The following is a 24,174-nucleotide window of genomic DNA, read 5'->3' as shown; positions in this document are numbered from 1 at the left end:
GTTGTACAAACACATCTTCCAGTAAGGTCATGCTGTAAACTCAATCAGAGATGCCATCTCGGTTGCGATTTTCTTTTTATTAGTCCGTTTCCTCGTTATATTTTAATTCAGATTTCTAAGTGGAGCAAAGCAGTCATCCAGTCCTGTGATTAGACATGTGATTCTTGTAACATCTATAATTATGCCTCCAGTAAATGGTCTTTTTCATTATCTGTGTTCGGTTTTTAGGTATTACCCTTGTTCTCCAAGGTCTAGGACCAAAAGTGGAGGAACAAAACTGTGCAAGGGATGATAAGAAGCCACTACATTTTGTTCTGTCCTCTCCTTGTATTTTTAAGTTTGTGAACTGCAGTGAACTCCTAGCTTGGGCACTAAGATGCACATTTGGAGCATGCTGCTAAGCAGTCATAAACTAATGGAAGAAAATATTTTTCTATTTATTATTTTACAGGTAAAGTCTATGGACTTGACAGATTGTTTTTGCAGCTTTGCTGTAGATTTGATCTGAGATATGTGTAGGTGAACATTCTTTGTTCTTCATTTGCAAAGACAGAATAGTAATGGATTTCCCCCAAATGGAAATTCCATATGGTCACCCATTAGCGCCTGTGTGGTGCACAGGTCCTTGATGATTAACAAGCACCTGTAGTGGGAGAATGCACATCCCAGAGGTGAAGGTGCCTCTTTCTGCATTCTCCTTTTACTCATGCGCTTTTATCTTCAGTGCCTTGCTAAATATAAAAACTATCGTTAAAAGTTGGCATAGTGCATCATCTTCTGATTGTCAAAATACGTTTTACCTTCCTGAGCACCTACAATATACAATATACTACTATTCTACAATAGTAGAAGTATACACTAGCACACTGCTGATGGATGTAGATGGTCTGGATAGGATGCACTTCTGGGTTGAAAACAACAGTTAGCAGTAGAACCACAAGAGCAGTTCAGTTTAGTACCTGGGATGTTTGATAAAAACCTAAACATGCAACTGTCAGAAGTTGCTGTCGCATGCACAGGGGTGCGGTGTCTGCCTGAGCAGAGAGCTCACAGAAGAAACTTCCGTGGCCGTAGAGGACCTGGGAAGGCTGCAGCTTAAGGGATGTGCATGGGCAGAGGGTACTGGCACCATGGAGGTGGGCATGGGCTCATCATTGACATGGACTCAGCTCTGTTGTCAAGGATCTTGCTGAGACTGTCAGACCTGTTCTTGGGTACTGGGGTTTAGCATGCATGGAGCATCGTCTGTTGGGTTAGGTTAGCATCATCTGCTAAATGGATGTTGGAAGGAGAAGGGACATATGGACAAACAGGAGTTGAAAGAACAGGGTTCAATCTGCACAATTGGGTGACAGTTGAGAATAGGCATTTTGGGATCACATCCTGGAGGTGGTCGTGGAGTGGTCAGTCTGTACTGTTGCTGGCAGGTGGCTGTGAGCTTCTCCAGTGTTACTGTACTTGTGCTGGTGGAATACTAAAACAGGAGAAATATTTTGCTTTTAGTTACTCATGAAACAAGAAGGAATCTGGGGGAGAAGCAACACCGAGTATCAAGGGTCAGGGAGGTGTCTTGCCATCAGAAAGGCAGCACTTGTGCGCTGCTGCAGTTGATGACAGTTGCACATGCCCATTTGTGCTGTGGGAATCAATTATGCTGTGGATGCACATTTCCAGCTCATTCTGCTTCGGGTGACCCATGTCTGCGTGTCACTGTGGACATCTGGAGTGAGCCGCTTGAGTACTGGTATGCATACAGTGGAGCTGCACCACTGCAAGGTTTTGCCTGAGCTAATAATCTCTGATGAGATGGAGTTAATGTTGCAGGGGGTGGTGCACTACAATGACTAGAACTTTACATATGTGATCTGGCTTGTTTTATGGCATGGGTCTGTGGTGCCAATCTTAGAAAACATATGCAAAGAATGTTTAGCTTTGCACACTAACTACACACAGAGAGAATATGGTTAACCAGGTAAACAGCCCAGCATGAATTTGCCTCATCTTTTAAAAGTCTCAGTTTGGTGATACTTTTTGTATAACTTCTTGCCATGGTCTCCTCAGCATGCAAGAGAAAGAGCACAGGTGAATTTTACAGGTCCCAAGTTTGGGGATTTGCGGTGTCCTCTGTAGAATTGCTTCTAAAAGTATTAACTTTTCCCCTTAGAAAATTAAACTTTGGCAGAAGCAAAATATTGCACAAGATAATGCATAATGAAATTTTGTTTAGAAGGTCGTTGAAAAGAATCATAAATGTTTCTGCATCGTGCTTGGTATTTTCAGATTTTTTTTCAACTGAAAGACTTCAAAATGAAATTTGAAGTGAAACACTTTGGAATTCATTTTGTTTCATAAAAGATAACATTCTTCTGTGTCAAATAAAGGAAAATGTTGAATCTTGATTTTTTTCACTGTGTGGAAAATCTGCTCTGCTCAGAAGCATTCAGCCAGCAGTGCAGTGTTTCACAGGAGCTACAGCTATTCCTTGATTCTTGATTGCAGGTTGGCTGGTTGGCTAGAGCATTTCCCAAAGTCTTCCCTCAGCTGTTTGCACACTATTTTTGCTATGTCAGGCACTTTCTAGACTTCCTTTCCTAAAACTGGCTGCTTCAAGGCTTAATTAAAATCAGCTAAAAGAAAAATAAAAACAAACAAACAAAAACCAACCTGCAATCAAAGATCTGAAAAACTGGACTGGAAATGAGTATTTTCACATTGTATTTTGTCCAAGTGCTATCTGCCTGCCTGGCAGAGCTGCAATTTCTAGAGTCTAGAAATTTAATAAAAGAATATGTTCATCAAGTGTAGCTATCCAAAAGAGAAAAAAAAACAAAAACAAAAACAAAAAAACCAGTAACCTACAAACAGCCAGGCAGACTTAAAGGAGTCTTTTGAGCACTCAGTCCCCTCAAGAGAACAAATTTATGTCTCTGGCCAAAGACAGAAAATTACACCAAGAATAAAACAGAATTTCACAGCAGAGAGTGCAACAGCCATACCCATTACACCATACAATAATAGTCGGTGTTTGAGTAGCTTGATCTTTCTTGAGTATTTCAAGTTCAACAGGCAGACAGATGATACAGCCTCAAAATTATTTACAAGAGAAGATGCAATGCTGCAGTGAGACACAGACCCAAGTGTGCTGTGCCGTCATTGGTGCTGTTTAGTGGGTGGTTGGCACTGCACTTTCCATAGCCAGCTCCGTGCTGCAGGGTTGACAAATGCCTTGATAGATGTCTGGTGATGCATCTGTGTCACAGGCATGTACAACGGGTGCCTGCCCTCATGGTGTTTGTGAACAGAAAGTGTGCCTTAGCAGAGCGTTGTGGTGTGGGCAGAGGGTGGCTTCCTTGGCATGGTCCAGCAATCCCCAGTCTTGAAGAGTGGGTAGGAAGGACTACATTCCATGTGGATGTATGCCATACCCTTGAAGAGAATATTTGCCTTGTAGAGAATATAGTCTCAGGGACCTGGGAATGAATAAGTGCCCTGGCTTCTAGTGGGTGCTGCACCATTATCCTTGCTGGTTGCCTTGGATCTCCTGAATGAGGATATTCCTCTGGTGGCTTTTTTCTTCCCATTGGTGTGTTAACACTATGTGTTGTATGTTTTCCTGGGGTGTCACGGCTGCAGGCAAATCTGAAGAAGTTCATGGAGTACGTGCAAATGCTAAATGCGGAGAAGGTCTGCAGACTGCTGGAGAAGGGACTGGACCCCAACTTCCATGACCCGGATACTGGAGGTGAGATTGGCCTCTTCAGACGGGGGATGATGACAGGGCAGGGCTGGGGGAAAACGTGTCCAGGGGTTGCAGTGGGAATTTGTGGGAGTGGTTGTTCTTGAAGAGGCATAGCAAATGATAATTTGTCTGAAATGTAAAGTTTGGAAGAGAGGTATGTAAGCTGGATTTCTTAGTAGTGTGTCCTGTTATGACAGTTGGGTCTTGGAGGTCTTGGGAACATGAAGTTACAGAAGGTGTTTGGCAGAAGGGTGTGTATGGGGAGGGAAAGATGCATAGTCTGGGAATATGACATAAAATAAAAGAGCTGTGGGGCTGTGCATCTTTCAGAGTCGGATTCAGCGGAGGACAAAGCTTTCTCTTGGACTGGCGTATTGGGTGAACATAAAATTTCTTCATGAAGCTGTCAGAAGGTTTAAGAAATGTTTTGGAGGTCAAGAAAATAAAATCTTGGCTTCTGGATGCCTCATTTTTTAATTTTTATCTTTTATGCACCTCAGATAGGTCAGGCCTTTGGAGCACAGGCTGTTGGGTTGTCTGCAGGATCCTGGGTGTAAAGAATGAGAATCACAATCCCATGCATTTTCCTTAAGGACAGGATCATGAGGGAGGATTCTCATGGTCTTGTTCTGAGAGAGGAGCTACTGTTTTTATTGTTTCTGTTTTAAAGTAATGCACTTTATTAGTATTTAGCATAGAATTGAACTTCTTTGTGTGAATTACGGGCACGTTGCCAAACCATGAGCAAGCTCCAATTTGATGATTAATTTTCTGTGTTACCAGTTCAGTTCAATGGCTTTTTAGGTTGTTTCTGACATTCAGGCTACCTCTGTAGCAAGAGTTCTAGTGTGTCCAGAGTGTTGTTCCACACCAAGATCAGCTGGCACAGTCTGCTGTCATGCACACTGTTAACCTCTCTTATCTTCTCAGACAACAGGGCTGCACCCAAACTGCCCCTTGAGAATGGCTCTTGGCCTCTGCCAGCTCTTCAAATGGGAAGATGAAAGTTGGTTTAGCCAAACTCTGTCAAGAAGCATTCAAACAGCACACAGTAATGTTTGTGTTGTGTAATTTGCTGGTGTAGCCACTCTGTCTGATCCTGCTGAAGTGTCCTGGTGAACATCTGCTTATATGAAGAATAAACCGTTAGTAGTATACAAGCATGATTGCTGTTTGCCCTGGAGCATGCCCAAACAGCTCAGCTCTATTTCACTTTCATTTTAGCCCAAGACCTTTCAAGCATTTTGTGTGATGTTTCTTTAAAAAGAAAGTCCTGCGCTCTTCTAAAGCTGATTCAGCTTTCTGAAATATATTGCAGAGTGCAGTGTGCTTGAGGAGATCATAGAATGGTTTGGGTTGGAAGGGACTTTAAAGATCATCCAGTTCCTACTCCCTGCCATGGGCAGGGATACATTTCAGTAGATCAGGTCGCTCAAAGCCCCATGCAATGGGGCTGGTAAAGTTTAGGATGCTGGAAAAGTTTTGGATCTGATGTTATTTCACAAAAGGGTGGAGGTTTGTAGGAACAGACTCTTGCATGCTGCAAAGACTCTTAAATACAGAGTGGGAGGAAGGAAAACAAAACATAACAACAAACCACCTGATCCAAATATTTATTTATTTCCAGTTCAGAACTGAAGGCAAAACTGGATTTTATGAGATGTGAAAACAGTGTTGGAGCAGAGGGAGTCTTGGACACTTTATTTTGAGCCCTAATTCTCGTGCAAAACAACTTTATTACTGCTTGCTTTACAATCTGTTTTGTGAGCGTGACAGAATGACATAAAACTGCTGTTCAGTATTCATGGGTATCTGGAATTTAAGACCAGATGGAGCTATTATACCGTCCGACCTGACCTCCTGCATCTCATCGGATCCTCATCACCTTGTGTGTGTGTGTTCACTAAGCAAAGCTTAAACATATTTTCCAGAAAGTCATCAATCTTGATTCAGGGAATAGAGGATCCGTGCTGATCTTTCGTTATTCGGTTAATCACCCTCACTGTTTAAAATTCGTACCTCATTTAAATTTGTATGCTTCAGCTTCCAGCTGTCGTTATACTTTATCTTCTAGATTGAAGAGCACTTTAGAACCTGGTATGTCTTCACATGAAGGTATTTGTACGTGGTAATCAAGTCAACATTCAATCTTCTCTTTCCTAATTAAAGAGGCCAAACTCCTTTAGCCTTCCATTGAAGGTATTTTTTCCAGTTTTCCTGTCACTTTTGAGGTTTACCTGTTACTGTTCCATTTCTAAGAGGTTTTTAAGAAGGCAAGCACCAGACAACCTGCTGTCTGTCTGCACCATTCATCATGGGCAGGTGCCGTTTTCCCTGCGGGTCCTTGCTCTCTGGTCTCCTGGGCCGTGGTAGCAGTAGCCTCATTGGGGAGGACCCTGGCAGCTGCACATCTCTGCGACGGACCTCTACATCATTCCCTGCCAGGGTTATTTGACCTGTGTCACCTGAAACATGGTGAAACCATGAAGCAGTTCCTTGTTTGGAAGCTTTGTTTTGGTGAGGCTGGTTTTGCTCCTGTTGGCTTCCCTGTGCAGCCTGGCTGGCTGATGGACAGAGCAAGGTGGGAGCATGTCGCTCCTCCCATGGCAGCCAGCTGCAGCTTTGGCCCCTGCACAGGAGGATTTTTCAAAGCTGTGACCACAGGGTGCAGCCATACAGGGCAGCTCATTTCCTCCACCATGCAATGTGTTCACCCCAGGCTAAGATGGATCCTGCAGGATTGCCATGGTTTTTGTTTTTGGTTCTGGAATTGCCCAGCAGTCTTCCAAGCTTTGTCACCTACAAATATGATCAGAAATTTCCATTTATATCAAGATAATGATGATGAAGGTAGAGCCAAGTCCAACACCTTGTACAGCCTCTTCAGCACACGCAAACATGTTCCGCAGTAACCACTCTGACTGCTTCTCCTTAACTGGGTTTTAGTTAATTTAAAACATGTGTAGCTGACATTTTATACTGCTCATTTTTAATGTCATGTAGGACTCAGCTGAGCATGAGTCTTACATCAATACTATCTGCATCAATCAGACTTGTAATTTACCAAGAAAAGGAAATACGTGTGAGTAGCAAGAACTATTTACTGTAAAACTCAGCTGGCCAATATTAATGATATTGGTATTCTTCAATGCTGTGTCAAAATTAAATTCCAAATGAATTTTCCGAGCATTTTTCCAGAATCAGTGCTATTTTTCTGGCTCGTTGTTTTGTGGATCATCTTACTCCTTTTTGAATATTAGCCTGACATTGCTATCTTTATAGTCTTCTTGAATGTCCTAATATTTCAAAATGTATTAAAATTTAACTTTATTGTCCCAGAAAGACCTTCAGGAAGAAGTTAAGGAGGATGATATACAACATCCACTAGATGTAAACAATTTATTCAAGTTCAGGTAGCTCATGCCAAAAATCCTTATTTGGTAATAAGGAAAATAATATTTCCACAGCAGCAAAATTAAAAATATTGATCATCTTGCTTTCTGTATTTATTAGCAATTATTCATTGTCTGCTTAGTTGACTAGTTTGCACAGGGTGTAGGAAATTATTTTGGTATTATCTAATTTAAACAACAGTAACAAAACCCCTCTCAGTAGTCCTTTGCCATGCCAAATGCAGTTTTCTTTACTGTTATGTAATTTGTTCTTGTTCTTGCCCTTCATTTTCTAATTTTGAATTCATACTGACCATTATTTCATCATGGCCTAGTGTTAGAGTCTTTGTAACTGCTCTTATCATTCAGTGCTGACCTGCATGGAGAACACAGCAGTGGTTCTCCTCTTCAATTTATGGAGTAGTATTCCTGAAACTGTTCTTCAAGAATTCCCAGTCACCTTTTACTTTTTAATTTTAAGCCTCCCATGTTTTCTACGATAAATTTTCTAATCTGATTTCCCTTGGTTGATTCCCTTAGGAAGCATCAAATATTTACCTGGCTGGTTGGGCCTTCCATCTCTTCCCGTTGTCTTTAGCCGATGAAGCAGCAGTCAAGTGTTTAGTAGATTTTTATTCCTTATGTTGAAATCTAAAGTAGCATTTACCTATGTTGGAGCAAAACATTATCTATAGAAAAGCAATCTTTTTTTCCTTTTTAGAAAATGAAATGATATTTTTTTGGTTGTTGGATGGGACAGCCAGCATTTGCTCTCAACTTGAAGTTGTCCTGATAGTGCAAGTGTTAATTCATATAGCTTGGAGATCAACACTTAAAGGTTAATTATTTTTTTTTCTTTACTGGTCTGTAATAAAATCTCATGAAGAATCTTTTAACTTGTTACTTCAGACACTAATTTACATGAAGTTGTGGCCCTGTTCTGAATTATTGCTGGACATATGATAGATGATGGGATTTTAATGTGAACTCTCTTTCTGGGCCTCCTTGCCTACTCAGTACTTTCTCATTCTTAATGTTCTAAAATGGTGTAATTGTCTGTAGATTTCAGTAATGACAATTATATCAAGATTCTTATTACCAGTAAAAGCAGTCCACATCCTTTTTGCTGTTATCTGGTCTCCTAGTACTTTGAAATGAGCAAAGAAAAAGAAAAATCTTACTCTCATTCTTTGTCAAATGGCCTTAATTACTTCTGACATGGTGCATTTGTGCTCTATTTCCCTCTTTGGAATTGTTTCACTTGTGTTCTTGGTTTAATGTCTTTCTAATTGTTCTACTTATTTCTCAGCCAAGATCATTATCTCACCTCTCTGTGAAGTGTAGGTTCTTGACTGAGAAAATCCTCTAGAATGGGCCAGTGTTCCCTAAACCCAAGTTTAGCAAAACTCAGTTTTGCTCTCATGTGGTTGGCTGTTCACTTCCGGTATTTTCTGAACAATGTCTTCTCCTGCTTCTAAGACTGAAGGGATCCCTGGGATGAGCACGTGGACTTTTCTTTCAATCAACTCCCCATGCATGTCCTCATGTCCCATTACTAGTGAATTTCTGTCTAATTTCACAAGCTTATCCAACATTGAAGGAAAACGTTGGGTTGTCCTCATCTTCTGTGTTAAGACGTAACATAAATGCAAGTGCCTCTATACAGGGATGCAGCATGGGCTGTGCACTGAATCCTGTTCCAGATGATGGTGAAGGGCACCCAGATGCCTTTCAGGGGCCAGCTCTGAGGCAGAGTCGGTGACCTGCACTGGGCACCTCACTCTGGGCAGTCTGAGACATCAGTGAGTCCCTGACAGACACGATGCAGGGCTGGCAGGAGACTTGTCTGCTGCTCCAAGTAGGATGGGCATTGCCAGGTGGGGTCCTTGCTGGGGATGGCTGCATCCCACCTGTGGGCTGCTGCAGGGTGAGCTCAGCTATGCTCCATCGAGTTATCTACCACACTGCTGTAAACCATGCGGGAGCCTATGTACCCATGAATAGGAAAGTTAATTTGTGGGCTGAATCCCATGCCTCTGGCTTTGGCTTGAGGAAGACAGTGCACTGTTTTACTCTTCACCTCTCACTTCAAACAGTCCTTCTTGATGACTTTTCTCAGGACCTGAGCTTCTCATGAATCTTTGTATAAAATAGGAGATGACAGTCTCACTGAAAGAAATCAGAAACTATAGGCAAGAAAATAAAATATGTTTATTTTTGATTTCTTTTCCACTTCTGGCCATAACAGTAACGATCCTTCTCCTTGGGCCGCCTCTAAGGCTGACTCTTGAATCTAGCTGTCCATCCAGCCTCCTCTAAGTTTTCATTTTTTCAAACCTTATATATTAGTATAATGTGTGCTTCTGATCCATATCTTCCAAGTGTCACCAGATTGAACTTCATATGCAGGACTGTTCCTCTCCATTTGTAGAAGGGAAAGCATAGTGCATCCAGCTTAGCACAGCTTTTCTGTTTGTACAGTTGGAATAGATCCATACCTGAAAAGAAGGAATGATATTCCCTGTGAAACTCCTATTTGGCAGTCTTACTTTCCTGATAGGAGTCTTGACAATGGACTTGTTTACTAAACTAGAATTTCCTAAATTTCCGGTTGAAAGATGAAGGGTATGCAGGGATCCTATGCTGCAGAGTATGAGAGCAGAGTTATGGATTGTATTGTCCTATGACAGTATTAGCAGTCAATCATGTTGGTATTGATATAATATGTACTGTAAGTTTTAAAAGCTGCACAAATCATAGAACCATAGAATATTTTGGGTTGTAAGGGACCTTAAATATCATCTACTTCCAACCCACCTGCCTTGGGTGGGGATGCTATCTATTAGATAGGGTTGCCCAGGGCCTCGTCCAACCTGGTCTCCAAGGATATGGAATCCACAACCTGGACAACCTGTTCCAGTGCCTCACCACCTTCTGAATGAAGAACTTCCTCCTAACCTCTAAAGTAAATCTTGCCTTTTTTAGTTTAAAACCAATTCCCCCTTGTCCTGTCATTATCTGACTGAACAAAAAGTTGTTCTCCATCTCTAAGTCCCCCTTAAGTACTGAAAGGCTGCAAGGATGTCTCCCCAGAGCCTTCTCTTCTCCAGGCTGAACAGCCCCAGCTCTCTCAGCTTTCTTCATAGGAAAGGTGTTCCAGCCCTCTCATTCCTTTAACTGGAAGCCTGTTCCTGTTTCATAATAGTGTTGTTGTTGTTAAGAGCCCTATGCTTTTTTATTTGAACCTTAGGGTATTGGACATACCTGGTGAGAGAGGATTGTTTTCCTATTTATTTTCTTTTAAAAGTTTTCATATTGGCTTTTTTACCATAATGTCTGAGGACATTATGGGAGTCTGTTGAGCAATATGATTGATGTGTGTCAGTTGTGATCCTTTTTGTGGCATCTTGTTCGTGGAGAAAATAAATATGCATATGTTCAGGATAACATTTTATTTTGGTAAGCTGTAAAGTAAAAATGTTATTGTTCTATGTCATTCCTGCTGTCTTTGTTAGATAAGAGTGATGGATGGAAGAATGTTTTCATAGTTTTATATTCAAGGGGTTTACCCAATTCTCAGTCTGCAATGCAGGAGGTCTGGTGGAATGAAAATGTGCAGTCCCCAAGGTTAAGCAAAGGAGGAGGACATTGGCTTGCCCACAGTGCAACACCAAGATTGTAGGATGCAGGAAACCTGGGAAGGGAGAGAGTTGCTGGGGATCAAGACAGTGAAGTCTCATTTTAGGAAACCATCTCCTTGCAAGTCCCTGGGGAAGCAGACAGTATAGAGAGAAAGGAGAGCATTAATTTAATATTTAATATCCCTCTCCAGAACAGGGAAGACTATTGAACTGAACGTAGGTGTGGATGTAGACTTGAATCCTGCCAAGACTAAGCTGATTTAAGAACCGGCTTCTGTACCTACAGTTCTGGGCAGAACCTGACTGGTTTTATAGGAGCTGCCTTTTTTTATTATTTTTGTTCTTAAAGCCTACCTTCACTCTGCAGGGAAATCTTCCTGTTGAAGCACAGGAGCCTTCAATGCAGTTCTTACCTCCTAACCCATCCGTGAATCTACAGTGTGCCCTCCTCTACATGTATGATGTGGTGGCTTGCAGTGTTGTGACCTGCTCACGGAAACGAGGAGTAATGCCACGACTGGGGTTTTCCTTCTCTGGGAAGCTGGGGTGAGGGGCAGGCTCTGCCTGCTGTGGAGCTGTTGCAGGTATGGCTGTGTGCAGAGGAGAGACCTGAGGTGGCAAGCTGGAAGCAGGACAGGAACCAGAAAACTGTGGTTCAGAGAGAAATTTTTTTCTGCTACTGTGCTACATGAATGATTTCTTGTGGAGACAAAACTTCTTGTGCTCCCCAGGCAGCTCATCCATTGGAGTTTTGCTCCTGCCACAGCAGGTCTCCAGTTCTGTGGGGTTTCTCCCAGAGGAGGGGCCCATTTGACTAGAGACTTTTTATGTTCCTGGGTTAAACACTGCCAGTGCATTGCTCTTTCTGATTTGTTACTTAAAGACTCAATGGCTAGTTTGCTGCCAAGTCAAACTTCCCCTCTCCAAGATGTTTCAAAACCTTAGTCTGAGAAAATCTGAGTCTTTTTATTTGTTGAGAATGCTTTTACATTGAATTTTTAACCCAGAGCTTTCAGATTTATCAGTAAAGTTATGGTAGTGTGGGCAGCTCTTCAACTAAGATTTCAAGAGAAGGAATAAATAAATGGTCATTTTTTCCAGTGCTTGTTATTTAGCAAAGATAACATTTATGCACAGCAGCTTTTTCTATTTTTAATTTCTCATCTCTGCTATACAAAATCACTGTAGTAAAACCTTTCTTTTTTGAGTCAAAACAGCATTGCTATCAGCTATGCTTTTTTATCCACAGAGTCTCTAGGATAAGTTTACCAGTGATATAGCAAATAGGCCCTGACACCAAATGCTTCTTTCTGTGTGGCCAGGTCTTCAAAAGCTTGGATAATTACAAACACCATTTATTCTCCTTCCTCCTACAAAATTGGAGTTTCTTCTTGAACCACTCATGTGCAACACAAGTGGTTCCTTCATCCCAGTCTGAAGGTGATTTAAAACTGCTCTGCTGATTTTTAAGACAGTGAATACAATATTACTGTCTCAAAGACTTTGCAGTATAGATCCCTAATGAAACTGATTCATCCTCTTCTCAGTTTCTGTAACTTTTTATTCTACGTGTCTTGACCTAGGGAAAAGAATATCACTGCAGAAATTATTTATGGGTCATTATCCACGACTGTTCAGCATAGGGAATTTAATAGTCTTACCTGCAACCTGCTAGGTTTTCCAGAAAGCAGAGGTTTCCCCTTGCTTGTGAGCTAGTTCATGTAAAGGAGAGATGTCAAATAACCCTGCCTGAGGTTTCAATTCTAGCAGTTCAGAAAGGGGATCTATCTGTGTTGTAGAGGAGAATAATGAGACACTTTTGCCCAGTTGTTCTTGGCCATCAAAATACTTGTGTTTACTCTCAGTTTCTCTTTCCAGCATGTGCTGTTCTTTCTTTTCCCAAGGCACGCAACGGCCTTGTTGACAAGTCCTGGTTCAGGACTTGTCATTCAAATTGTCCCCTGTAGGAAGTAGACATTTCCCTTATTCTGCCATGATCCTAGGCTGTTTGTATCTCACATTAATGTTACATTTACTGAAGATGCAGGGAGGTTTGCAGCCTGTTCACACCAGGGACATGCTTGTCCTCTGCTGAATTGTTCTATTTCTGTGCACTCCACCTGGCTTCTCTGCCTATAGCAGGGGGGTTGGAATTAGATGATCTTTGAGGTCCATTCCAACCCAGGCCATTCTGTGGTTCTGTGTATTATGGGAAGTTTCCCAAAGTAAGTGGGATGTGCCTATTTCGAGAAATGTTCTTTTGCAGAGTTAAATCCATCTAGTGTACTTTGAATAATGCAGACTGCACCATAAAATACTGTGTGATTTGTGGTGCCATCCTCACAGCAGAGCCAACAGGAAGGTACAATGCTGTCTCAGCTCAGTCAAGCACAAAGCTTGATATCTCCACTTAAGCTGCTGTTGGGAGTGGTTTTAAGCTGCGTGGAGGCAGCTGAAGTGCAGGGACACGTTCCCTTCTCCTCGGTCTGCTGAGGGGGAGAGAGCAGATAAGTGCAATTTCTTAAACCATCACAGCCCAATTTGCCATAGTTTATGTTTCAGTGCTGCAGGATTGCTGGTGAGATACTCTAGAAAAGATTAACAGTTTTTGAAACAGTTTAAAAGAAAAAAGACTTGCTCTGTAGGCAAATTTTAAAGGTGAAAAACATACTTTAGAAGTTACTATTATTCTAAAATAAGACCCAAATCGGAGTATTAGTTCAGAATGGAGAAATGTGAAAGCAATCCTCAATATTTAACAGGGTTGCAACAGGAGAACAGCAACAATGAGAGGAAATTGTTGCATTTACAAAGAAATTTTCTTGACCGTGTGCAGCAATACGGACTGTGGCTCAGTATGATCTGAGGACAAAGAGCTGAAGGAATAGGTAATTAGGGAGAGATACTTACTGTGCATGGCCGTGCTTTCTGCACCTTCTGCTTAACATTACGGATAAATGTTTGCCCAAGGCACTTGAAGCCTGCTGATCTCCTGCTTCAGCTGTGCTGTACTGCAGACTGCTAGCTATGGCATAATGCATTCAAGGTATAAAAGCAGTATTACTTGATTAAGAACCTGAATAACTCACTTTAAAATATGATATGTTTTCTGTTGATTTGAATTTTAAAAGCTGAAAGTTGCACTTTGGTTCAGTCAGCAGTTGTGGCCTAGATAGGAGAACACTGGAGGAAATTTCAGTGGCTTGTGATTTGTAAAGTTATGGTTCTTCTCAGTTTAAAGTCTGTTAGTCCAGTTACTTTAAGCCTCCATTTTTTTTTTTTTTTTTTTTTTTTTTTTAAGTGAACTGGCAGCATCGTTTTCAATTCAATGTGTTATGCAGATTAATGAAAGATGATGTGTTTACATTCAACTGCGATTGCAGATGAAAGGTCATTTTGTCAGTTTTTTCACCCACACCTGAAAAACAGTGCCGTGAGGTGCTACTTCTAGATAGCATTTGTCATAGGTACATATTTCCTATTATTTGTATTATATTTCTGTATAGGAACATTGTGTATACCTTAACCCTCCTCTCTCTAGTAGCTTGCATGATAACTTTCATATCAAGTCCATTGCCATCTCAACTTGAACAGAGATCTTCCTGTTTCCAAAAGGTTGAAGTTAAGTTCTGGAGTGTTTTTTTTTTCTTTCTTTCTTTTTTTTTTTTTTCTTTTTAACAACAAAAATCTGTTATCTGAATGAAGAGGTAGTTCTTGCTTGTGTTGAAGCTGCCTTTGGGGTCTCAGCTTTCGTCGCTGCCTTTGCCTCACCGTGTGAATTCCAGGTCTCATAACAACACCGCCTGCTGAGCTGCCGCAGTTTCCTTCTGCGATATGTGTAGGAACATCCACATTTCCGTACTGTGGCTGTCCCATCAAGCTGTCTCTTTGCTGCCGGCTTCTGGGGGGTGTGTGAATAGCACCTGCACTGCCGGCTGAGTCGGCAGGACTGTGCCTGGTGCTGGTGGTCTTGTGGTGTCCCGGCCGCAGGAGCTCAGACTTGTTCCTCCACCACGCAGCTTTGTTCGGATGCTGCGTTCACAGAAGTGACCAGCCTGAGGATTGCCAGAGTACCCTGTATGCAATTAAAATATAAGCAGTGCTTTTCATCCTAAGCTTTTTTTAGTCAAAGGAAGAGAGAACACAGATACAAGACAGAAATGTAGAAAGAACACTGCTTTAAATGCAGCAGAAATTAACTTTTGCAGGGTTTTCTACAGCTGTACCTGTTTCCTGCACTGGCTGCCCCAGCAAAGCGCTGTGTGCCTACATCCTGCCCCCAGAGGTGGTTCAGATCTGTGCTGCACTCACCAGTTAGGCTTGTGGATTGCAGGGGTGCCATTTGCACAAAGAAATCCCCACAGCAGCTGTAACAATCACCTCCTCTGCTTCTTACGGCACATTGATTAAAGGAAATGTCCACTGGCAGCTTTATAGGTCTGGACCATGTAACCTGCTCCTTCCCTGGTCTGTTGTTTCTATGACCACTGGTGGTGCTCCCAAGCACAGCTTTCATCTGCTGGCCAAAATTCACTGTTGCTGATTTTGACTGCAGCATTTAATCTCAGCCCTGCTAAGGACGAGGCTCACAGGAGCAGCTGCCATACGTAGGTGGATGCTGACTTTGTTGTGCAAGTGTTTTCAGTAGAGCCATTTTTGAGTGTAGAAGGGTGTACCAGTATCAAATCACGTGGCAAGTTCATCAGTCCAATAGCCCAAAGGCAAGGAGTCCCACCTACAGCTCCTTATGTGCATTAATCCGTATTTTACACTGCAAAGTACAACATACCATCTTGCTTGTTTTCATTTCCTGTTATGGACCTCATGTGTTTATTAGTTAATTACTTTAAATATATATTTGGATATGCACAGTTCTGAAAATTAGCAGATTGTAATCATTAAAATCCTAGATTAGATAGAGATTAGATTAGATTTAGTGGACAAATTGCTAGCTGCAGTTAATTCAGTTAATCTTGAAATGCCCAGTTTGGGCCTTTCTCTGTCTGGAGTTCAAGATATATATATATATATATATATATGTATGTATATGTATATATATATGTATGTATATGTATATATATTTAATTAAATTTGGTACATTACTAACAGAAACTAAAGGAAGATTTGTTTTCTGTGTCTTTTGCCTCTTTGAAAAGTTTGTCTCATTTAAATTGATATTGAAAAAGACCACTGATGTAACTGCATGTAGGAATGGAGGAAGATGCCTGGAGCAGTGACTGACAAAGATACTTCACATGCACAACAGGAAGTTAATAGCAGTATCTGAGTATTCATTAACAGCACATGGGTCAAATGCATGCCTTGAAAATAATTAAAAATAATCAAAAAGAGGGAACAGATTTTACAATAATAATGGTGTAAAAACAGTAACTGGAGGTTAGTGATAATGAAAATAAAGCAATTATATTTGGCAAAAAAAATAAGTGACAATCCTTAAAGGACTGTAACCTCACTAGGGTCTTCTCTCTAGCCATTCCTTTACCTTCAGCTGGAGGTAGCCATAGCTAAAGAGCTGGGTCATGAGAGTTGGAGAGGTAAAGCATGTGGTTTTTGTATTGGTGGAGTGGAGGAGAAAGGCTCTCCTGCCCCAGGAGCTTCCCTTTTGTCACTTACTGTTCATCCCCTTGGTGTGTGTGTGGAGGGGTAAGGTTGAATTGAGACCCCTTATCCCCATCCTACCTTGGGGTAAATAGTGGGCTGTGTCTAAACAGACATTGCATCGCAGTTGCCCATCTCTTCCAAAAGGCAACAACCACAGTGACATCTCTGCATACTCCACTAAGGTCTTGTGAGAACCTACCTGGGCTGTGGCTGGCATTTTGCTTTACATCAGCATCCATCTGTAGGTGTGCCAAGAAGTGGCATTTTCCACAGTTCTTGTGCTGTGTCTGGCACTGCTCTCTCATGGTAGTTGCATGCAGTGTGAGAAGGGATGTGGACTTTCCATAAAATGCTAATTTGCACAGCTTTTGCTGAGATAAGGAAATAATTCCACTGATTTTTCTTAGGTTACGTTGTTGGCCCTGTGGACACTATTACATTGCCACGTAATGTATATGTTGTTACAGTGGTAATTACCTTCATGTTTAAATTGAATCTCTTATTTTCTAACTTGAAAGTATTGTAGCTGTCCTCTTCATTCATTGGCCAATGGATGAATTCATTTTATTCATTATACCCTTGACTTGGACACATATGCAAAGATATATTCATATCTGCCCAGAGAAATTGTGGTGTCTTCTTCCTTGGAGAACTTCAGAAGCTGCCTGGACGTGGATCTACGCAACCTGCGCTGTGTTTCTCTGCTTGAGTTGTACCGGATGACCTCCAGATGTCCCTTCCAACCTTAACTGTTTTGTGATTCTGTGATATATAACAACAGTGTGTGTGTGCCTTGTATCACAGAATCCTGAGAGTTTTAGCAAAGCCACAGAACCCCGTCTGATCTCTTTCTATCTCATTAAAAAAAATAGCTAATAGCAATGCTCTAGAATTAATATTTACTTGCTTTTTTTAATGTATTTGTATCTGAAACTATTTTATTATTTTCATTTTAATAGTTATTTCTACTAAATAGAGAGTTTTTAATTTATGTGCAAATTAGGTACCTTCCTAAAAAATACATGAATTTATTTCTAGCTGATGAAATCCAGCTAGTGTCCACCTATTTGATATGGTATGAGGGATTTGGATGGGAGGACCTAGAAAGTTGTTTGAGAAAGAAGACTTTTTTGCTTGCCTGTAGTAGGACCACAATAGGGTGTGTGCAGATGCACTTGTATAGGGAGACAATCTGTGCTTCTTGCGAACCCATCCAGGTAGAGCTTGGCTGAATGATGAAGGCTGCAGTCAGGTGCTTGACGGACAGAGGTAGCAACTCCTGATGGAAGGGGCAGTGCCTGTCTGGTGCAGAGGGGTCTTTCTGCTTTTTGGAGCTGCATGCACCAACAGAGCAACAGATTTGCACCAGGGCTCTTGCTCCCATCTGCAAAGCAAATGCAGAGAGTGGTCAGGGAGCTGTGGGGGTGCACTGGGTGAGGAAGGCTTGTTGAAAGGGATGTCTGTAGTTCTTCCACTGCCTACTCTAATTATATCCCTAAGTGGAGTAAGTCCTAATGCACTGGGCACTCCTGGGAGTTGGGACTGTTTCTTGGTCAGAGATTGGACTGCAGTCAGCCAGGTGAGTTTGTGTGGGCTCTTTGTGCAACGATTTTGGCTTGTCAGTGGTGAGAGGGTTTGTCACATGGGTGCATGGGCATTTCACCTCTTGGGGATGAGTATTTCATATTTGGAGCTTGCTGCTGGTGATGTGATGTGATGAGGACCAGCCACAGGACAAATGTGTGTGAAAGGGCTCAGGACAACTCCATGTATGCTGGCAGTGCTGCTGGGTTGCACAGCTGTGCATCTTTCCCCAAAACAGTAGCCCTTGCTTTACTGTGGGGAGAAATGGAACAAGGATATCCTTTTTACCCTGTTCTTCTTTTCCCCTTTGTATAAATGCTGTGCCCAGATGTGTCCCTCTCTGCAGTGTAAGAGCCAGCAATGACGCTTCTGCCATTTGTTAAACTGACAGCACTTTCCTTGCCCATCTCCTCCAGGTTCTTATCCCACACCCATACAAAATTGATGGTCAGTCTCCAGCCCATGGCCAAGAACTGCTACATCCCCATGTTTGAGAAGACTCACTGCTGTCTGAGTGGGTTGGGAGCAAATGTAGGGCTTGGTGCAGCTCCGTTGAGGGGAGCAGGGAGCACCCAGCATTGCTGTAGCCCAGGCAGGTGACATGGTGGTGCTGTGATGCCCACTGTGTGTGTGCTCACGTGGTTCTCACCCCTCTCTCGGGGCTCTGCAGAGTGTCCCCTGACTGCAGCGGCTCAGCTGGAACTTGGTGCCGAGATGATCAAAGCACTGCGCAATGGGGGAGCACACCTGGATTTCCGGACACGGGAGGGAATGACAGCTCTTCACAAGGCTGTGCGGTGCCGCAACCATGCGGCGCTGTTGGTGAGTTATGGCTTGGTCCCCTCTGCCCTTTGCCCCAGTGCCAGCTGCTCCACTTCCCGACCTGGCCTCATGTCACTGCCCCCGCATCAGTGTGCCCTCCTGGGATCAAAGAACCTGTCTTGTGCTGCATTTGGGGAGCACAGCTTGTTACAAAAATGTGGCACTAATGATCTGAGTCGTGGGGAGGGAAGGGGTGAGCACCACCTGCTGCCATGGCCGCAGCACCCCAGTCCTCACAGGGTGGGTTGTCCTGTGTGGCTGCCTGGAGCTGCAGGACAATAGAGGCACTTCTCCTGCAGACGCTGCTGGACCTGGGTGCCTCCCCAGACTACAAGGACAGCCGAGGGCTGACGCCCCTGTACCACAGCGCCATGGTCGGGGGGGATCCCTACTGCTGTGAGCTCCTGCTGCACGACTACGCCCGGCTGGGCTGCGTGGATGAGAACGGCTGGCAGGAGATCCACCAGGTGAGACAGACAATGGACAAGGTGCAGCTGGGGCCACCACTGCCATACTGTCAGTGAAGAGGCCTGTTCTGTCCCCTCAGGTGCTGCAGGGATGCGGTGTCTTGTTGGCGGGCAGTGGTGGCACTGCATGGCAGGATTGGCCGGCATGGGGGGAGGGTCGTATCCTGGGTCCTGTCTGGGGATTTGCTCGGGGAGTGCCAGTTCTGTGTCCCACCCAAGGCTTAACATTCAGGTTGTTTCATGCTGGCCTTAGTCAATGGGTCTGGGATCCTCCCCAGATTACAGCTGTGCCAGGACAGTGATTTGGGACCTTGATTGAGCCTGAGGCATCCTGATTACAAAAACATCTGTACAGGGTGCACAGGGAAGAAAGAGATGAGCTAGATGGGTGAGGGGACCTGAGCTGGCTTTGTGCTTCAAGACTGAGCTCCTTCTGGAGAAGGGAGGGTTTTGCTGGCTCTGCCTCAAGTCCCTCAGTCTGGTACTGTCAGAGGGGCAGGCTGCCTTTGGGCCTGTGGCCTCCCACAGCACTCGGCTCTCAGGCCGTGCAAGGTGAAGGAATACTGGTACATCAAAGGACAGATGGATGAGTGAAAAAAACAAGAGATGCGTTTGTGATCTTGATTTGTGGGACACGACTCTCCTCCTTCCTGCCTCATCCTACATTGCCATGGCTGATCTTTGAGGTCTGCTCATCCCGGGATGGACCAAGCACAGAGGAAAACACCACACTAGATCTGGATCTATTGCACTCTGCTTTGTCTGCTCGTGCTTCAGGGCTTTTTTCAGCAGATAAATATTACTGATGTAGCAAATGATCTGGAGGAGTCCCTGATACCTGCATGATGCTGAGCCCAAATTTGCAATCAGTGTAAAGGTAATTTATCTGATAAGTGTTTGTGTATATATTGCTGTAAGGAGGAGCAGTGAGTGTGCATGAGTGTTAATGGAACTCTCCAGGTTACTGTTCCTGTCTGATACAACTTTTCTAGCATAGATGAATCCAGAAGAGACAGGAAGATGTTATGAAGTTCATCACTTCCCTGCTGCTCTCTCATTTTATTTTTCTATTTCTTTTTTCCCCTTTTGCATTTTGAGCAGGCATGTCGCTACGGCCATGTTCAGCACCTGGAGCATCTTCTCTTCTACGGAGCTGATATGACTGCACAGAATGCCTCAGGAAATACCGCTCTTCATATTTGTGCTCTCTATAATCAGGTACTTCTGTGTGATTCAAGACATGAGAACAAAGAAAACATAGATGAGGAACCAGCCTGCCAGAGGGAACAATGTTGGGCTGGGGCATCTTCTGATTGCTATTACTGTTTGCAGGCCTAGAAAAGTTTTTCTGAATTGTATCCACCCTCTGTCTTGGGATGAGGCTGTTTCTGTTTGCAGCACCAGACTGACGTTAGATTTCTCAAGAGTCTGGTGGCTAGGGGAAAGAGTCTGTGGTTCAGTCTAGTCCCATTCCCTGATTATTTTTGCTGATTTACTGCCTAACTTGTTCTGTAATTTTTCCTCTGGTTCCTATTCCTTCTTCACACCAAGTGCAGTGAGCCCCCATCACTGGCTGGAGGGAGCAGTTTGCCTGGGTGGAGAGTGCTAATTTGGTCCAGGTGCTTGCATGTAACTTTGGGGAGGGCACGTATCACACAGAATCACAGAATTTCTAGGTTGGAAGAGACCTCAAGATCATCGAGTCCAACCTCTGACCTAACGCTAACAGTCTCCACTAAACCATATCCCTAAGCTCTACATCTAAACGTCTTTTAAAGACTTCCAGGGATGGTGACTCCACCACTTCCCTGGGCAGCCTGTTCCAATGCCTCACAACCCTTTCGGTAAAGAAGTTCTTCCTAACATCCAACCTAAAACTCCCCTGGCGCAACTTAAGCCCATTCCCCCTTGTCCTGTCACCAGGCACGTGGGAGAACAGACCAACCCCCACCTCGCTACAGCCTCCTTTAAGGTATCTGTAAAGAGCAATAAGGTCGCCCCTGAGCCTCCTTTTCTCCAGGCTGAACAAGCCCAGCTCCCTCAGCCGCTCCTCGTAGGACTTGTTCTCCAGGCCCCTCACCAGCTTCGTCGCCCTTCTCTGGACCTGCTCAAGCACCTCGATGTCCTTCTTGTAGCGAGGGGCCCAAAACTGAACACAGTACTCGAGGTGTGGTCTCACCAGAGCCGAGTACAGGGGGACGATCACCTCCCTAGCCCTGCTGGCCACACTGTTTCTTATGCAAGCCAGGATGCTCTTGGCCTTCTTGGCCACCTGAGCACACTGCTGGCTCATATTCATCTGACTATCAGCCATCACTCCCAGGTCCTTCTCTGCCTGGCAGCTCTCCAACCACTCATCTCCCAGCCTGTAGCTCTGCTTGGGGTTATTGCGCCCCAGGTGCAGGACCCGGCACTTGGCCTTGTTAAACTTCATGCAGTTGACCTCAGCCCATCGGTGCAGCCTATCCAGATCCTAAACATGCCCCAAGCAGGGCTTGTTGGGTACATCCTGTGGCTTTCACAGCCTTTGGGGCAGGCATGTGGGCTGGGGTGCTATCCCTGACACAAATGCTCATAATGGTGAGAAGCTGTGACATGGGAGGTTCAGTCTGGGTTTAAAGAAAAGGTTCTTCACTGAGAGGGTGATCAGGCATTGGAACAGGCTCTCCAAGGCAGTGGTCACAGTGCTGAGTCTGCTGGAGTTTAAGAGGTGCTTGGATAATGCTCTCAGACACATGGTCTGATTTTTTGAGTGATCCTGTGCGGACCTAGGAGTTGGACTCAATGATCCTTGTGGGCCCCTTCCAGCTCAGGATATTCTATGAACATCTTATTACCAATCCCTGAATTTTAAAGAAGGTTGACCAGGCAATGCAGAGTACCCTGCCCTCAGGGCCACTGATCTCAGTTCAGAAGAAATTAAGGGTAGTGGAAGAGCCCTCTCTGATATTGCCCTCCCACTGCTCTCTTTCCGAGATGTAGAGTTCAGTATCTAAGGATTTCTCCTGTAGGTTTTATTCCTTCCTACAGATTTTATATATTCTATTTTCTGTTTTTGCTATAAAGGGAATTTTTCAGATTCCAAGGTGCCTATGTTTTAAAAAGTGAATACTCATAATTTGCAATAGAAGCTGAATTGTGGCTTGTTATGTGATGGGTGCACTCTGCAGACCTGTGACTCTGATATCTGGGTTTATGCCCACTGGGTTGGTTAGGGAGAACAGCATTAGGGTGTACAAGGGCTCATAAACGTGTGGAATTAACAGTAGAGAAGTACAGAGCATTCAAAACAGAAGTGATAAAAGGCTTTAGGAAATAGCAATATGTGGGAATGTGTAGTGGTTACTGTGCCTCATAGGTGTGGTCTTGGACTGAGTATAGGGCTTGACTGTGGTGGCAGCACCTATAGCTGGCACACAGGTAGATGGAATTGGTCAGCTTGGTGCCAGAGGTAACCAGTTCATGGGGATTCTGGATCCTTTTATATTCCTTGCTCTTGCCAAAGGAGGATTTCTGAGTGCAATGAAACTATGTGGTTTGCTTCTTTGTTGTCACCAGTCTACAGTGCTAATCAGACTCTTCCTGTTTCCTCCTTGCTTGCTTTCCCAGGAGAGCTGTGCTCGGGTTCTCCTCTTCCGTGGTGCGAGCAAAGAGATTCGCAACTACAACAGCCAGACGGCATTCCAGGTGAGACAGTGAGCTATGGGCCCCAGTCCCTCCCACACAATTCCTCTGGCATGGGCAGTGGCAGCCGCTGACATGCCCCTTGGGCATGCCTGGAATAACATTTACTGGAACAAAACCATTGATTCAGGACGCCTATTTTGACACTGGAGCGGGAGGGAGGAAAGCGATCATCTTGAACATGGGAAGGACTATGAAAGTGGTATCTTATGGTGGGAGACTAAAAGAGTTTTGCTTGTTCTGTCATGTGTAATGGAGGTGGAAAGGAGGAATTATTGCTCTCTGTAGAAGTGTTCCAGTAAATGTTAGCGAGGGAGCAAAATCCTCATGAATAAAGGATTCAGTTTTGCACCAGAAGTGCACCTGAACTTGCTGTTAATAAACTCAAAATGGGAGTTAGAAGACCTCAAGCCACTATTGAAATGGATTGAAATTCTGCAATAGCTTTCATGTAAATATGTTAGGTAAAACAGATGGAAAAGGGAAACTTGGTCACTTTGCAGTATGACTCCTAAGTCTGCAAGTCATGCGAAAGTAATTGCCTGCAAATTATCATAGGCTGCAGTCTGATACAGGGAGTCTCTTCCCTTCAGTCTGCTTTGCCTTTCTTTTGAAAAGTTCTTGAACTTGAAATAGCATTTCTGCCTGTGCTTTTGTGGAAGCATAATCTTCTACCTGCGGACCTTTCAGAAATGTTGTGACTCATTGTCCAGCTAGTACTAATCTTCAGGTGTCCCTTGAGAGTAGAGCGTATCTGTCAGCATCTTAATCATGTACTAGCTTGGGTAGCCACAGATGAGCTCCCTAACCATTTTCCCTTTAGAAATGCTTTTCTTCACTCTTTCAGTGTTGTATATAGAGGTTCTAGGCCAAAGCATCTCAAGCTTGACCATCACAATGAAGTTGCACAGCCCCTGCAAGCATCATGAGTGGCTGCTGAGAGATGCCTTATTACAGATGCAATCACTCTCGTTCCCTGCGTGCACCTACAACTGTTTGTGCAGCAGCATGTCCTGGGAGGAGAAGGATAGGAAATTGGGCAGATATTCTGCACATGCTGGAAATCTGCTACACTCAGGTTGTGCTGTGCCCGTGTTGGCTCTCACATGGAGGAAGTGGGTACTTCTTGTGAGCCTTGTGTCCTGAGGGATGATATTTCTTCCAAATGAACTGAATACTTGAGTAGCTTGAATGCCATGAGTACTCAGGGGGAGCTGAAGTGC

The 24,174-nt window shown here is 43.7% G+C and overlaps 1 protein-coding gene across 18 annotated transcripts in view; it reads left to right on the top strand.

Annotated features, from left to right (window-relative positions):
* The window catches only part of SHANK3 (SH3 and multiple ankyrin repeat domains 3), a 374,153-nt gene that overhangs the window by 70,659 nt on the left and 279,320 nt on the right, over positions 1-24,174 (top strand). For all 18 annotated transcript variants that reach the window (XR_014317924.1, XR_014317925.1, XM_082764921.1 and 15 more), the window contains 5 exons: positions 3,634-3,742; positions 18,649-18,800; positions 19,100-19,267; positions 20,369-20,485; positions 22,877-22,954. Coding sequence is in view for 16 of the 18 variants with exons in the window: in XM_082764921.1 (XP_082621047.1) it covers positions 3,634-3,742; positions 18,649-18,800; positions 19,100-19,267; positions 20,369-20,485; positions 22,877-22,954 (624 nt within the window). In the remaining 2 variants the exon portion in view is untranslated. The remainder of the gene's footprint in view (positions 1-3,633; positions 3,743-18,648; positions 18,801-19,099; positions 19,268-20,368; positions 20,486-22,876; positions 22,955-24,174) is intronic.

This window comes from Aythya marila, assembly GCF_965140915.1.
Source record: "Aythya marila genome assembly, chromosome: 1".
NCBI lineage: Eukaryota > Metazoa > Chordata > Aves > Anseriformes > Anatidae > Aythya > Aythya marila.
This window is presented reverse-complemented; position numbering and strand designations above follow the sequence as displayed.